Source organism: Thermobia domestica, chromosome 2 (genome assembly GCF_964235325.1).
Source record: "Thermobia domestica chromosome 2, izTheDome1.hap1.1, whole genome shotgun sequence".
Classification (NCBI taxonomy): Eukaryota; Metazoa; Arthropoda; class Insecta; order Zygentoma; family Lepismatidae; genus Thermobia; species Thermobia domestica.
The window spans coordinates 130,267,942-130,283,983 of record NC_137455.1 but is presented as its reverse complement, the minus strand read 5'-3'; the positions used below and the strand labels follow the sequence as shown (position 1 = coordinate 130,283,983).

At 32.9% G+C, this 16,042-nt stretch overlaps 1 protein-coding gene across 1 annotated transcript in view; it reads right to left on the bottom strand.

Annotated features, from left to right (window-relative positions):
• Positions 1-16,042, bottom strand: part of LOC145675559 (acetylcholine receptor subunit beta-like) — a 75,864-nt gene that overhangs the window by 35,824 nt on the left and 23,998 nt on the right. The window contains exon 4 of the mRNA XM_081746069.1: positions 15,494-15,603. Within this exon, the coding sequence (XP_081602195.1) occupies positions 15,494-15,603 (110 nt within the window). The remainder of the gene's footprint in view (positions 1-15,493; positions 15,604-16,042) is intronic.

The following is a 16,042-nucleotide window of genomic DNA, read 5'->3' as shown; positions in this document are numbered from 1 at the left end:
TTGATTGACAAATACGTCAAAAAAGAGATCAGGAAATTTGTTCTAATTTACTTTGTATTAACTACTGACATTGGTGTTCTTGGCTCAAGAACGATTTTCAAACTTAACTCTTGTGTTTTCAGTCAGATATTATTAAAAAAAATTAACTGGGAAGATTCGGCTTACGAATGCACCAAAAAGAGACATGAAATTTGTTCCATTTAGATTGTACTAATTTTTATACAGTACTCTTGCATTGTTATTTTAAACAGTCTGTAAACCAATTTAATTATGCTGAGTTTTCGAGGCTTGCTTACTTGTCATTTGAAATTAAGTTTTGTAAAAGAAATACAGTACAATTTTCACATTTAATATCTTTGTTTTTACTACTTTCTTCACCGTCAAGACTAGAAAACAAGAACAATGTCAAGTTGCATAAAGTCCAACAAATAAAAATAAAAAAGGGCAAGTTGTAGTAAATAAGAGTAAAAAAATGCTCTAAAACGAGTTTTTCTATTATCAATTTTTATCGGTTTTTAGAATAAGGTCTGCTCTCCAAGCAGATAGCCCCTAATACCGCCCATCACTATACGTAGTAGGAATGTATCTATATTTACATTTTGAAACACTTAGTAGCTTTGGAAATCTCTATACATCATATTCCGAGAAGATCATCATTATTACCAGTTGATATTGAGATTTTGCTTGCTATACACGTATGAATATCATGGTATTTCCAGAATTTGTATCACATATGGTATCTTCGCATACCCATATCGTATAGTATACTATATTCTATTACTACACTTTTGAAGTTAAGCACAAATTTTATATTTATTCATTTTATATTTTCTGTATTAATCTCATACATTTAACTATTCTGTATAATTTGAACTATCAAATAGATGATATGGCACACACAGAAATGTGGTCTGACTTTTACATGGATTACATGGGTTCCTGTCACCACGACATGGAGCGTCCTCAGGTTGCGGATCGAGGAGGAGGCCTCTAGATATAGAGGTTAGCTGCGAATATACTGAATAAGCAGTCGCGGACAGACGATTAGGAGTGGTCGTCCAGCTTGGGGGTTTGGGTAAGGCTAACATTCTCATCCTGTAAAAAAAAGGCACTTCAGAAATATTCACAAAAGCCTCGGACAAAGACTGATAACTTGGCACGACCTCAGCAAAAGAAAATGGAGATGAGATTTGGAACATGGAATATTAGAAGTCTTTATAGGGCAGGCGCGTTAAAATCCGTAACGAGTAAGTGAGAGAAATACAGGATGGACCTAGTAGGAGTTCAGAAAGTTAGGTGGGAAGGAAATGATCTGATCTGAGAATTCCGGAAATTTTACGTTCTTTTGCGGGAAAGGAAATAAAAATCACCAGTTAGGAACAGGGTTTTTCGTTCACAAACAAATATTACCAGCAATTAAACGGGTTGAATTTGTTAGTGACAAAATTTCTTTTATTACTCTTAAGGGGCGGTGGTGTGATATTATTGTTTTAAATGTACATACTCCAACTGAAGATAAGGATGACGATATAAAAGACAGTTTTTACGAAGAAGTGGAACGGATATTTGACCAACTCCCGCGATACCATACGAAAATTCTATTAGGGGATTTCAATGCGAAGGTAGGACGAGAGGATATTTTCAAACCGATTATAGGGAACGAAAGTCTACATAAGGAAAGTAATGATAACGGTGTTAGACTCGTGAACTTTGCAACATCCAAAAACCTAATCGTAAAGAGTACAAAATTCCCACATCGCGACGTTCATAAATACACCTGGACATCACCAGGCGGAAAAACACATAATCAAATTGATTACGTTTTAGTAGATAGAAGAAGGCAATGTAGCATAATTGATGTCCGGTTCTTTAGAGGGGCTGATTGTGACACTGATCACTACCTGGTAGCAGCGGTAATACGAGAGAGATTATTGTTGAATAAAGGTAATATTCAATGTCCGAAAACGGAGAGATTTAATTTAAAGAAATTAAAAGAGAGACAGGTAAGAGAAGAATACCAGATTGAAGTTTCGAATAGATTCTCGGCTTTAGAAGATTCGGAGTGCACTAGTGTTCAAGATACTTGCATTGAAATTAGAGATAGCATTAAAATTTCAGCAAAAGAAAAATTGGGACACGCGGAAATACGTAGGAACAAACCATGGTTCGACCAGGAATGTATTAAACTAGCAGAGAAAAGAAAACAGGCAAAATTACACTGGCTACAAAATCCGAATGAAATAACTACACAAAATTTCGCAGATATCAGGTGGGAAACTTCCAAAACTTTTAGAACAAAGAAACGCGATTTTTCGAAAGCTAAAATTAAGGAACTTGAAGATAATAGTAAAAATAAAAACATTCGGGACATGTATACGGAGATCAACGAATTTAAGTAAGGCTATCAACCTCGTGCGTATATATTAAAGAAAGCTGACGGTACTGTTCTCACTGATACGGATAGCATCTTAAATAGATGGAAAGATTTCTTTGACGATTTGCTAAACACGCAGCCAAAAACTAATGTGCGTGGAGAAAAAGAGATACACACCGCAGAACCGTATATTCCAGAACCCAACCGAATAGAAGTAGAAACCGCTATAAAGAAATTAAAGAAATACAAATCTCCGCGTGTATATGAAATTCCGGCGGAGTTAATTTTAGCTGGTGGAGAAAAATTGTGGAACAAGATACACAAACTCATTCTCCTTATCTGGAACAAGGAAGAATTGCCACAAGAGTAGAAAGAATCAATCATTGTTCCAATTCACAAGAAAGGCGACAAATCTGACTGTAATAATTATCGAGGCATTTCTCTTCTGTCAACATCCTATCAAATCCTTTCAAATATTCTATTAGCAAGACTGACCCCATACGCAGATGAAATTATTGGAGATTATCAATGCGGATTTAGACGAAATCGATCAACTATCGACGAGATATTTACCATTTGCCAAATACTCGAAAAAAAGTGGGAATACAATACCCTGGCACATCAACTATTTATTGATTTTAGAAAGGCGTACGACTCTGTTAGGAGAGAAACATTATACATCGTTCTTACAGAACTTGGAATACCGAGAAAGCTAATTAGATTGATTAAAATATGTTTAAATGAATCCCAACGTAAAGTCCGGGTAGGAAAATTTTTGTCCACGAGCTTTCACGTCGAAAATGGCCTGAAACAAGGAGATGCGTTGTCGCCATTATTATTTAACTTTGTTCTGGAATACGCTATAAGGAAAATCAAAGATAGCAACTAGGGTCTAGAGTTGAACGTTATTCACCAGGTTATGGCATATGCTGATGATGTAAATTTAATAGGGGATGATAGGAGAACAATAGAAAGAAATACAGAGATCTTATTAAACGCTTGCAGGGACATGGGTTTAGAAGTAAATGCAGAGAAAACTAAATACATGGAAGTATGTCGGGACCGTAATACGGCAAATTGTGGATACGTTAAAATATCAAATAATACTTTTGATAAAGTGGATAGTTTCAAATATCTAGGATCAATATTAACAGACGAAAATCATATTCACGAAGAAATTAAATGTCGACTAAAAGTTGGGAATTCGTGTTACTATTCGGTTCAAAATCTCTTGTCGTCGCGTATTCTGTCGAGAAATTTGCAACTTAAAATATACAAAACGATAATCATGCCTGTTGTTCTGTATGGTTGCGAAAGATGGTCGCTTACTCTGAGGGAATAACATAGACTGAAAGTATTTGAGAACAAGATCCTTAGACGAATATTCAGACCCAAGAGGAACAGGAATGGGGAATGGCGGAAACTTCATAACGAGGAACTAAATAATTTATACGGTTTACCCAACATTGTTAGGGTCATCAAGTCTAGGAGGCTTAGGTGGGCAGGTCATGTAGCTAGAATGGAAGAAAGTAGAAACGCTTTCAAAGTCTTGACTGGAAGACCAATCGGAAAACGACCATTAGGAAGACCTAGGCGCAGAGGGGAGGACAATATTAAGATGGATCTCGCAGAGATAGGAATACAAAGTAGAAACTGGATCTAATTGGCTAAGGATAGAAGTCAGTGGAGAGCTTTTGTGAACTCGGCATTGAACCTCCGGGTTCCATAGGCCATAGAGTGAGTGTGAGTGAGTATATAATTTGAACTATCAAATAGATGATATGGCACACACAGAAATGTGGTGTGACTTTTACTAACGAAAATGATTATTACATTAAAAAAAAAAAACTTTTGAATTCTATGACGAATATGTTTCATCAACTTGACTGCAAACTTTTCAGAAGTCTGATGTACATCTATCAATTTTGAACTATAATTTTATTCGCTAAATTACATAAAATATTGATTATTGTGAAACAAACCTATGATTGAGCTAGGTTTTAAGTTGCCAAAACAATAGATACCATATTCATTATAACGTAAAACGAATAAGACTTAAATTACAAAAGAGAGTTAAATTTATTATAAAAAATATTTGTTTCAAGAGCTTAAATGAATGATATTTAACAAGTTAACAAAGACTAGTTGTAAATATATAAATAAATAAATAACAAAAAAAGTTAACGTTCAACATGTTATGCCAATACATAGTTTTAAAAAAATGCTTTTGAAGTTCTTTATGTATGGTCTTAGCTAAAGCAATAGAAGAAAAGAGATATAACTGTAGTTCTACGTCAATGGTGAGGTTTCTAAATCATGTAGGACTACAATTTCTACAGTTGTGAATTCCAGGAGATACTAAACTTATTTTTGTAAAATTCGTGTAGCTGCTTCATGGTACTAAACATGAATATTTAGATACAGTATATTTCTACCAGCAAAACTAATTAGCCTGTTGTTGATAAATGGTTGACCAATGGAAAGGGATGAAATTCCGAAAAACTTTGATCCAACAATAAGATATCAACAACACAGAAAAGATACTAAGATCACTGTTAAGCTATTTTACACTAAATAGAATGGTACTTGTCATTTTCTAAAATTTAACCATTATTCATTTATTAAGTATAAAAACATAAGGAAATCCAATTATACATAATCGTTTAATTGATTACAGAGATTAATGAAGATGTGAGCATCAATGCTATTTGCTGCTATCATGACATTAATTCATGGCCTGAACATTTTGGTATAGAAAAGTTTCCCAATTAGAAGGTAGCAAAATTTAAACTATTAATGAATTACTTTGTCAATTGCAGAAAAACGAAATCCTTCATTGATTTTAACAATCTTTATTATAAGTACACACATTATTTACGTAACGATGTTTAACCTTAAATTAACGTTTATTATCCGTTTACTATGGCTTGGCGCTGTGTTTTGAATTTATTGGTACAGTTCTGCTAATAGTTAACTACATCAGATTAGTCTCTTTAAATCTCGCGCCGTGGAGAGAAACACAGTCTTACAGGAGAATAGTATTCGGATTTTAAGAAGGTGGGAAAAAGAGAGCGAGGATGAGAAAGATGAGAGGGAAGAAGAAAGAGAATAAAACAAACACTTCTACATTTACTTCATAAGGAACTTAAGGAGTCTAAAAAAAAAAAAAAAATCGGAACCCAACACCAGAATATTTGTGAAAGTGTTGGCAACATAATATTCTGGCGAAATATATCTCCCGCCAATTCTGGGGCCTCAGTGTTCGGCCCAATTCTTGCCTTAGAGAAGCTACCATTTAAAATTTTCTTTATACTGTACTTTGAACACGTAATTCAATGTGTATCCTATTCTTCTTACAGCAGCATGCTTTACTTCCTAGTACTTTAAGTCTATGGTTGTTAGTCATTATAATTATTGCATCATAATCCTCCTCAAAGCTCGTTCAATTAGTATGAAATTCTAGACTTGGCAGTTTGCAACATCGCAAACCTGAACCAACAGGCAACATGTGGCGAGAATATTTCCACCCACACTCGCATCGAAATTCCCAGACTGTTTACAATTAGTACAATACGTTTCTGTCACCTTATCGTGAAAACAACGCTATCCAGAGAATCTAACGGTCTTTGCTCTCTCTGTTTATTGTTTACAACACAAACTGCAACTTCCTAATATTGACAGACGTACAAGGTTTTCGCACACTTTCGAACAAGAACACTTGTACAAAATTGAGTGTGCATTATATGTAAGTTTGTATTACATAATAACTAACTCGATTTGTCATAACGTTAATGTTTCAGTCATCTCAAAAGTAGCAACTTATAGTAATAGTAATTGGTTCTTGACGGTGCAGAAAAAGGTACATTCGATTCAACGATTTGTGTGCCTGGCAACCATGAATTAACCATGTAGTTTTGAGAAGCAAGATTTTGACGCTCGCACTACAATTGTTTGTAAATAATATTCCATCCTAGAGTGAATGGACAGTAACAGATTTGTTGCATGTATTTTTCAAGTACACACATTATTTACCTAACGATGTTTAACTTCAAATTAACGTTTAACAGATTTGTTGCATGTATTTCCCAAGTACACACATTATTTACCTAATGATGTTTAACCTTAACGTTTAACAGATTTGTTGCATGTATTTCCCAAGTACACACACTATTTACCTAACGATGTTTAACCTTAAATAAACGTTTAACAGATTTATTACATGCATTTGCCAAATCATTGATTTCTTTTTATTGAAAATTTTACTTATTACAAACCTCTAATTTTAATGGTGTCCCATAACATGGGAACCTAAGGTCTGCAAGATTGTACAAGGAAATATTCTATATGCTTGATTAGCAAGTGAAGATTTACCTCTCTGCTTAGTTCGGTCAAGATCGGATAACTTCTGTAAATCGTGTATGATATATACTATCCATGTCACTGATTTTTAAGAAAGGTCAAATGAAGAATAAATAATAGTAATAATGTTTATTTCTGTGCCATGAACAGCCTAATGGTAAAAGTACACCACTTTATCACAGAAAAATGAATACATATTGTATGCAATGTAATCTACAATATATATTAAAGCAATATAAAATTACAATTAAAAATAGTGTCAGATTAAACAATAATTCCTTGTCAAATTATTGCCAAATAAATTTTCATCTCAAAATAGATACGTTGTCGAAAGTATCACAAATAATGTTCGACAATCTTTAAAATTCACGCTTTGTATTGATCAAAAGTAAAAAATGGATGTCTCACATTAGGTTAAAAGAATTGAAGATCACAGGGGGAAAAGGAGGTAAGTCAAAAAATGGTCTAAAATGAGTTAACACCAGCATTATGTAACCTGAAAGGTGTAGTTTGCATGGACTAAATCTCACAGTAAGCAGAGTTTAGTAACTAAGAAATTTAATGCTAAAGATTTCGCCCACAAGGGAAGAAGCAGGTCAGTCAGTGGAAAACAAGGCAATTGTGTAAAGTTGTAAAAATCTGACTAGTATACTTTTTCCCCTGTAGTCTTCAATTGAAGATGATAGAAAATAAAAGCGAAAATTATAGATTTTGGATTCAAGGTAATTGATGTTGGTCTATTTCTCGTATGATAATAATAATAAAATAGGCAAAATGAAATAAAGATTTGTAAAAATGAAACAAAAGCTAAAATATAAAGATCGAGGTCTAAAAAGAGAAACAGAAAATTATAGCAAACAAATAAAATTAAAAAATAACCAGTGTGAGGCAAAACATTAGCACCAATAAGATATACAGCGCAATTAAAATATCTTTATCTCTTAAAAGCACAACTAAAATAATTCGGTAATGTTAACATTCTCTGATACCTGTATGTGACTAGAACATGCAAATACTCAGACGGACAATACAGTTACGACAAAATGGGAGACCAACTCTGAGCAATAGATGACAATGTGTTAGATAGTGCTTGTAAGTACATTAGAAGATTTAGTTTATAAAAGATTGTGACTAGAGTCCCACATGTCCTGGTGCTGTGTACGATACTAATTGTCTAAGTAAAGACTTACTTCTCTTAAAAAAATAAATCTAAGATATGATCGTAAACCGCATTATATTTTGAAGTTTTACGGTAAAGAAATAAACATTTTCACTTTTAACTGAATGTTAGTTCGAAACGTAAAATATATTTTTTCTAATAGAAAATAAAAGCTATGAAGTCTATAAAATAACTTGATTTTTTCTGTATTTTCTTTTATGAAAACATTCAGTATTTCAGAAACCTACCTTTTTATATCGAAGTAAGTAAGTGGAAGGTACTAAATTTTCCTTTTTATACATACACATTAGTATTTTGATATTTTATATTTTTTAATGAAATTTTACAATGATTAACTTGCTGAGTGCTACTATACTTCTCAATAATTTATGAACGAAATATGGAGATATGTGTCTACTTGTTGAAAGAAATTATAGGGTACCTATCCATAAGAAACGTGGTTTACCTTATACTTCTACTTTCTTCCATTAATTGAACATTTCGACCTACGTGGAGATCTTCTTAAACATCAGTTTATGCTGCGTCACCGAACTCTAACACTTTTACATCTTCTAACAGATGCCGGAGAAGACCTCCAAGTAGGTTGAAATATCCAATTAATTTACAAGGTAAGCCACGTATTTTATGTAGATGACTATTGACAAAACTGATGCAGAAGCTAGTTTCTGTTGGTCAGTTTTGGAAGATTTATGGAAAAAGATACGAGATTTATATTATATATCCCTGTTTAAATTCTGTGGGGCCATTAATATGATATTAATATGATTTTTCAGGCTATTCCATTTCATGATTTTTCTAGTTGCATCATCACAGTTCATTTACACCTCTTATCTCTTACATTGTCTCGTAAGAAAACTATGACGCTCATTCGTTCAAGTAGGAAGCCAGTACAATATGTTATTCAAAAAGTCGGTTTAAAAAAATTCAATAAATCATTTTATTTGCTCTTGGGCAACTTGAAAGAAATTTTGATTTTGTCTTTCTAATTGATATTAAGTTTGGCTTTTACATATTTCATTTATGTATGGATTTCCATTATTTAGTAATCAAAATCATGTAATGAAGGAAAACCTATATTTAAAAAAAGAAGAAAAAAAGTCACAGGAAAACTTTGGAAAAGCATAATAAATTATCAGTTTCATATTTCTTCAACGAATTTATTTTACGTATATGATCATTACTCTTTCACCCATAAACCATATACTTTTCCTAATAACATAAATTTTGAACTGAATATGTTTGAATTATTTTCTTACCAAATCACATACGTTTACTATGTATTTTTGTATGATTTACTAACAAGTTTAAAATAAATAATGTTTGAGAGCTATATTTTGAAACTCTTCGGTACTTAACGGTAAAATTATCAGATGCTTCTGCTATTACTGAAACCATATTTAGTTTACTAATAGTACATTTGTTTTGTTGCATGCTTATGTAACTTCATGTTATGTATATTTCATTCTGTCATATTATTACTAAGGTACATAGTATTCCCCCTAGGATATTAGATGTAGTTAAATGATTGTTACCATATGTCTTGTGTAAAGAGTTAATTCAAGGAAATTTGTAGTTGTTGTTACAAATTCATTTGTAAATAAGATCTTTCATGCGTTTTTATTCATAAAATTCTGCTTTATATAAAAAAACAGTAGTTATGTATTCGATTGACTGATTTCGTTTTAGCGTTCTTTTCAGTACCGAGGCTATACGAGACGGAAGGTATTGTTTAAAGTGTGCACACATCAATCACTTGGCCATAAAGGTGCACGATAAGCTCTAAAAAAAATGAAAGGATGACGTTCGATTGATGTACTTATTTCACTATTTTATTTTAAGCCTGAGAAAATGCATTTCATTTATTGTGAACTTTCTATTTTCTAAATGCTGAAAATCTAGTTTATTATCCAATTTAACGTCAACTAAGCAGTTAATTTTCCATTTTCTAATTTTCTACTAAATCAATATTCTCTGTATTTTGTCTAGTTCTTCACTGAGACAAATAAAAGCTTTCCAAAATGATAGTAGTACATCATTGCTCATTAATATAACTTGACTTAAAGTAAAGCCAACCAAATTCAGTTTTACTTATTTAAAAAAAAAAAAAAAAAAAAAAAAAGCAAATGAAAAGGAAAATTGTAAATAATATAGTATTCATAATACTTGCGTTGTTCCAATTCTGGTCCTAACAGCTACGCAAGCAAAGGAAAAGATGGATTGAAACTGGCTTTACACAATTCCCCCCCCCCCCATTCCTCTTTTTCCAGATTCAATGAGTAGACCACGATGTCATTCTTGCTGTGTAAACCAACCGTTGCGTTTATTTTGTAATAGATGCTATGTGTTGCATCTTAAATTAATAAAATAATTAAGTTTAATTTTGCACCCGTGGTCTTCTTGTTTTACGATATGTTAATATTTCTACTCACTCGGAAGTTATGTTCGCAACCATTTGTTGAATTTGCAGGCTAGAACTCCTATAATACCATCATTATCTGATTATGTAAGTCCTGGACAGAAAATGAACACCGAATTTCGAAAGTTAGATTTCTTTCACACTTTTAACACTTCGTTTACAATTATTACAGATCCACTAACAAATGAATAAAATCTGCTATTCCCAGTAACGGTTATCGCATCAAAGTTTTACTTGTCACTTTGCACACTAGATTTCATGTATACTTATTCACTGTAATAAATTAAATCTAATATATTTGTAACTACATATAAATTCTTAATTTCATATTTAAATATTATATCCCATTTGTTCAATATAGAGCCTGTAGCAAAGTAAATAACCCTCTGAATGAGGTCATTAGAACATTAAACACAATACTAGAGGAATATTGGCTTATCGATCCAACTACTGTTAAATTTCTCAAGGTGGATGCTCTGTCCTTACTATTTATATTTGACCTCCCAAAAATACATAAAGGCAATGTTCCTTTAAGACCAATCATTTCATCTAGACCCTCCCCATCCCTCACTTATAAATTAGCAAAATACCTGGCCAAACTTAATTCTGAAAGTATATCTGATTCCAAGCATTTCATTAAAAATATTATGAAAATTCTATTGGGCATTAGATCCCTGGTTAATGCTAATAACCTACATTGCATCAATAGATGTAACATACATATTTAAATCTATCCCAATAAATTTAGCTGCTGTGTACAGAACAAAAGTTAAAAAAGAAACAAAATATTTGATCTTGTAGTATATGAAGTAAGTTAGAGTGGTTAAACAATAGCTATTTTCAATTTGAGGATTGCATATACAAACAAAAAATGAAATGAAATCTTTGAGTTTTACGTCCCACGAACAAACAAAAAGATTGTCTTGGTATGGGTAGCACTTTGTCTCCCCTTATGGCTAACATAGTAACGGACCATTTCGAAACTAAAATTCTGAACAAAGAAAAGTACAAATATATGAGGTATTTTTGATTGATTAATTATTTATAAAAGTGAAGGCCCATTATCCGACCTTATTTCCGAATTCATCAGTATTCAGGGAAAATATAAAATTCATCCTTGGAAAAGAATCTAATCTAGGTTTTAATTTCTTGAACATACACATACAATGGAAAAATAACAAATTTAACACTTCAGTTTACAGAAGAGATATGGCCTTAGCTCTTTTTGTGCATTACGATTTCACACACTCTCACTCTCAAAAACAATATTTGGAAAAATTTCTTTCTACCAACATTTCGATACTGCACAGAAAAGGAGAACCTTCAAAAATGTATAAATAAATTTTTAATTTTAGGTAATAAAAATGGTTTCGATTACTACATCCTACTAAAATGAAAAATCTGCATGAGAACAGTACATTAGGCCGAGTGGGAAAGCTAAAAACGACAGAAAATCGGTTTCACTTTCCCTCTGGCCAGGGATGTCCGAAAGAATAAAGAAAATAGGCAAACTTATGGTATTACTTTTTCGGTAAAATCAGGAACTAAACTAACTAACTTACTAACTCTATGGCGTATGGAACCCGAAGGTTTAATGCCGAGTTCACAAAAGCTCTCCATTGACTTATATCCTTAGCCAATTGGATCCAGTTTCTACTTTGTATTCCTATTTCTGCGAGATCCGTCTTAATATTGTTCTCCCATCTGCGCCTAGGTTTTCCTAATGGTCGTTTTTCGGTTGGTTTTCCAGTTAAGATTTTGAAAGCGTTCCTACTTTCTTTCATCCTGGCTACATGACCTGCCCACCTGAGCCTCCTAGATTTGATGACCCTAACAATGTTAGGTAAACCGTGTAAGTTATGCAGTTCCTCGTTAGGAAGTTTCTGCCATTCCCCATCCTCAATCCTCTTGGGTCCGAATATTCGCTCCCGGATGTTGTTCTCAAATACTTTCAATCTATGATCCTCCTTCCGAGTAAGGTACCATGTTTCGCAACCATACAGAACAACAGGCATGATTATCGTTTTATATATTTTAAGCTTCAAATTCCCCGACAGAATTCACAACAACAAGAGATTTTGAATTGAGTAATAACACGATTTCCCTGCTTTTAGTCGACATTTAATTTCTTCATGAATATGGTTTTCGTCTGTTAATACTGACTCTAGATATTTGAAAATATCCACTTTATCAAAAGTATTATTCGATATTTTAACGCATCCATAATTTGCCGTATTATGATCCCGTCGAACTTCCATGTATTTAGTTTTCTCATTTACTTCTAAACCAATGTCCATGCAAGCGTTTAATAAGACCTCTGCATTTCTTTATATTGTTCTCCTATCATTCCCTATTAAATTTACATCATCAGCATATGCCATAACCTGGTGAACCCCTTCAACTCTAGGCCCTGGTTGCTATCTTTGATTTTCCTTATAGCGTATTCCAGAACAAAGTTGAATAATAATGGCGACAGCGCATCTCCTTATTTCAGGCCATTCTCGACGTGAAAGTTCGTGGACAAAAATTTTCCTACCCGGACTTTACTTTGGGATTCATTTAAACATATCTTAATTAATCTAATTAGCTTTTTCAGTATTCCAAATTCCGTAACAATGTTGTACATTGCTTCTCTCCTAACCGAGTCGTAAGCCTTTCTAAAATCAATAAATAGTTGATATAGGGGTATTTAATTCCCACTACTTTTCGATTATTTATTGAGTGATAAATATTTGGTCAATAGTTGATTGATTTCGTCTAAATCCGCACTGATGATGTCCAATATTTTCATCTACGTATGGGGTCAATCTTGCTAATAGAATGTTTGAAAGGATTTTATAGAACGTTGACAGAAGAGAAATGCCTCGATAATTATTACAGTCAGTTTTGTCGCCTTTCTTGTGAATTGGAACAATGATTCTTTCCGCTCTTGTGGCAATTCTTTTTTATTCCAGATAAGGAGAATGAGTTTGTGTTTCTTGTTCCACAATTTTTCACCTCCAGTTAAAATTAACTCAGCCGGAATTTCGTCTACCCCCGAAGATTTGTGTTTCTTTAGTTTCTTTATAGCGATTTCTGCTTCTATTCGGTTAGGAAAATCAGGAACTAGCTTTTGGAAATTCATTGTCCACCTACAAAAAATTTCTGGAGAAAGAAATTGACTTCCCCAGGGGTTTATGCTGCAACAAGCAATTGCAATCTTATATATAAAAGAGAACGCACAAATCCTTTGTTCCCTCATCACGCTAATACGGCTGAACCAATTTCTTTCATTTTTGGGGGGTTATTAGGATTTGGACCCTAGATGGTTTTTATCATATCACTTTAATTTTTAATTACCAGTGTCTTGAGATAATTGACCATTCAAGTGTCCATAACGTACAAATCCTTTGTTAGTTCATCATAGGTAAAAATAAACGTATTTATATGCAACCCGCATGACCGTGTCACTCGGCGGGTTAACATAAATGACAGGCGATATAATGTTAACATTTACTGCAATCTTCTATGGTTTTTATCATATCACTTGAAAGCGAAAAAGTAAAAATTATCTAAGTAACAAAGTTTATTGCGTTCCGGGGTGACCGCAGCGAAGCGGGGTGAACGCTGCTAGTCTTATATATAAAAGAGAACGCACAAATCCTTTGTTCCCTCATCACGCTAATACGGCTGAACCAATTTCTTTCATTTTTGGGGGGTTATTAGGATTTGGACCCTAGATGGTTTTTATCATATCACTTTAATTTTCAATTACCAGTGTCTTGAGATAATTGACCATTCAAGTGTCCATAACGTACAAATCCTTTGTTAGTTCATCATAGGTAAAAATAAACGTATTTATATGCAACCCGCATGACCGTGTCACTCGGCGGGTTAACATAAATGACAGGCGATATAATGTTAACATTTACTGCAATCTTCTATGGTTTTTATCATATCACTTGAAAGCGAAAAAGTAAAAATTATCTAAGTAACAAAGTTTATTGCGTTCCGGGGTGACCCCAGCGAAGCGGGGTGAACGCTGCTAGTATGTCCTATATAGGAATGACTAAAAGGAACACTTCTACAAGAGTTAAGAACAAATAAGAGACGGAAGAGAAGATTCCTTCACTTCAGGCTTATCAAGACATCTATAGGAGTCAAGAGACAAAATTGAAAATCGGTAGTTTCACATTCTTGTTCCAAGATTACTGAAAAATGTTTTCGATTCATTTTTTAATAGGACAAGAAACCCAAAACTCAATCTAGACAATGGAAATCTTAATCATAGGTGGAATAGTATAATATCGAATCAAAAAATAATTTGAGTTTTGTTTTCATGGTACAGAGTTTCATAGGTACATTTTCAGGGATTTGTTTAAATTACCAAATCCGAGACTTATCCCAGTTTTGGAGCTCACAAAAATCTTGATCTGGCTACAGTGACACACATAATGTTGAGTCTGGACCTTTTTTTTTTTTTTTTTTTAAGCTAAGAGAGAAGAATTTTTAAATACGAAATAAGGAATTTGTACATAGTTGTAAATATAAAATTTAACTCATTACAGTAAGTAAGTACAGGAAATCAGTGTACAAAGTGTTAAATGAAAATTAACATCAAGAAATAACATGTGATGTAAAGCTGTTACAAGAAATAACAATTCTTATTCGTGTGTTAGTGGACGGATAGTACTTAGATACTTGAAAACAAAGTGTTAGAAGTGTAATAAGTTAAAGAAATCTAGTGGGTTCGGAAATTGTTGGTTCATTTTCTTCACATGATTTACAAAAGTAGACAACGATGGTTATTGGACTTCCAACTTACGTAAACGTAACAAATGGCTGGGAACACGACTTCCGAGCGAGTCGAAATGTTAACATAAACTAAAAGAAGAGGACTACGAGTCCAAAGGTAGACTTTTTTTTATTTTATCAAACGTTGTGTTGTAGGAATTCGAATCTGCTGCACTTGGCCATTTAAGTCAATTCCAGGTTATCTTTTCTTTTTCATGCAGTGTGCAACATAAGAGTATTGTTGCATAAGTATTTATCTGTCAAAGGCGGAAACAGTACGACTAGACTTTAATTGTAAACAAGCTAATTTATGTTTAAATGTAAACAGTTTAAGGAACTAAAGGTAACCTAATACTTTTTTTTTCTTTAATGGCGTTAAAATATTTCCTACCTGTTTTCAACTATGATATCTGGAATCCATGTTTCAGATGAAGGCATTTCGATATGCTCAATATTATCGTAGTTTTTAGGGTTCCAAGTTAGAAGTTCATCAATCCAGTACTGAAAGGGAACGAAGTAAAATGTAAAAACAAATAAATAAACAGAACTCCAGGAGTTTATATTATGATGTGCTGTTATATTAGAAGAAGAAGAAAACAAACTAAGAAGCTTAAATTTTGATCTAAAATATGTATGTGTCGTAATTAGTGCAATAGGAAAGTAAAGAAATGTACGTATTTAAAATATGCAATATTAAAGTTCAAAATTGAAAGTACAGATATCAGTATTACATATTGTTAGTTATTATTAATCAAGCTCAATCAGCTTCTCTGAATTTTAATTTGAATTTATTTTTTTTTGTTTGACCTTACAAATATAAGGAATGTCCTCAGGTAAGTGCAACATGCTTCTTGAACAACATAAAAAAACAAAAGTTAAATACTTACAGTTCTCTACTGTTCACCTATTAAAACACAAATAAAAAAAGTTTGTAACATTC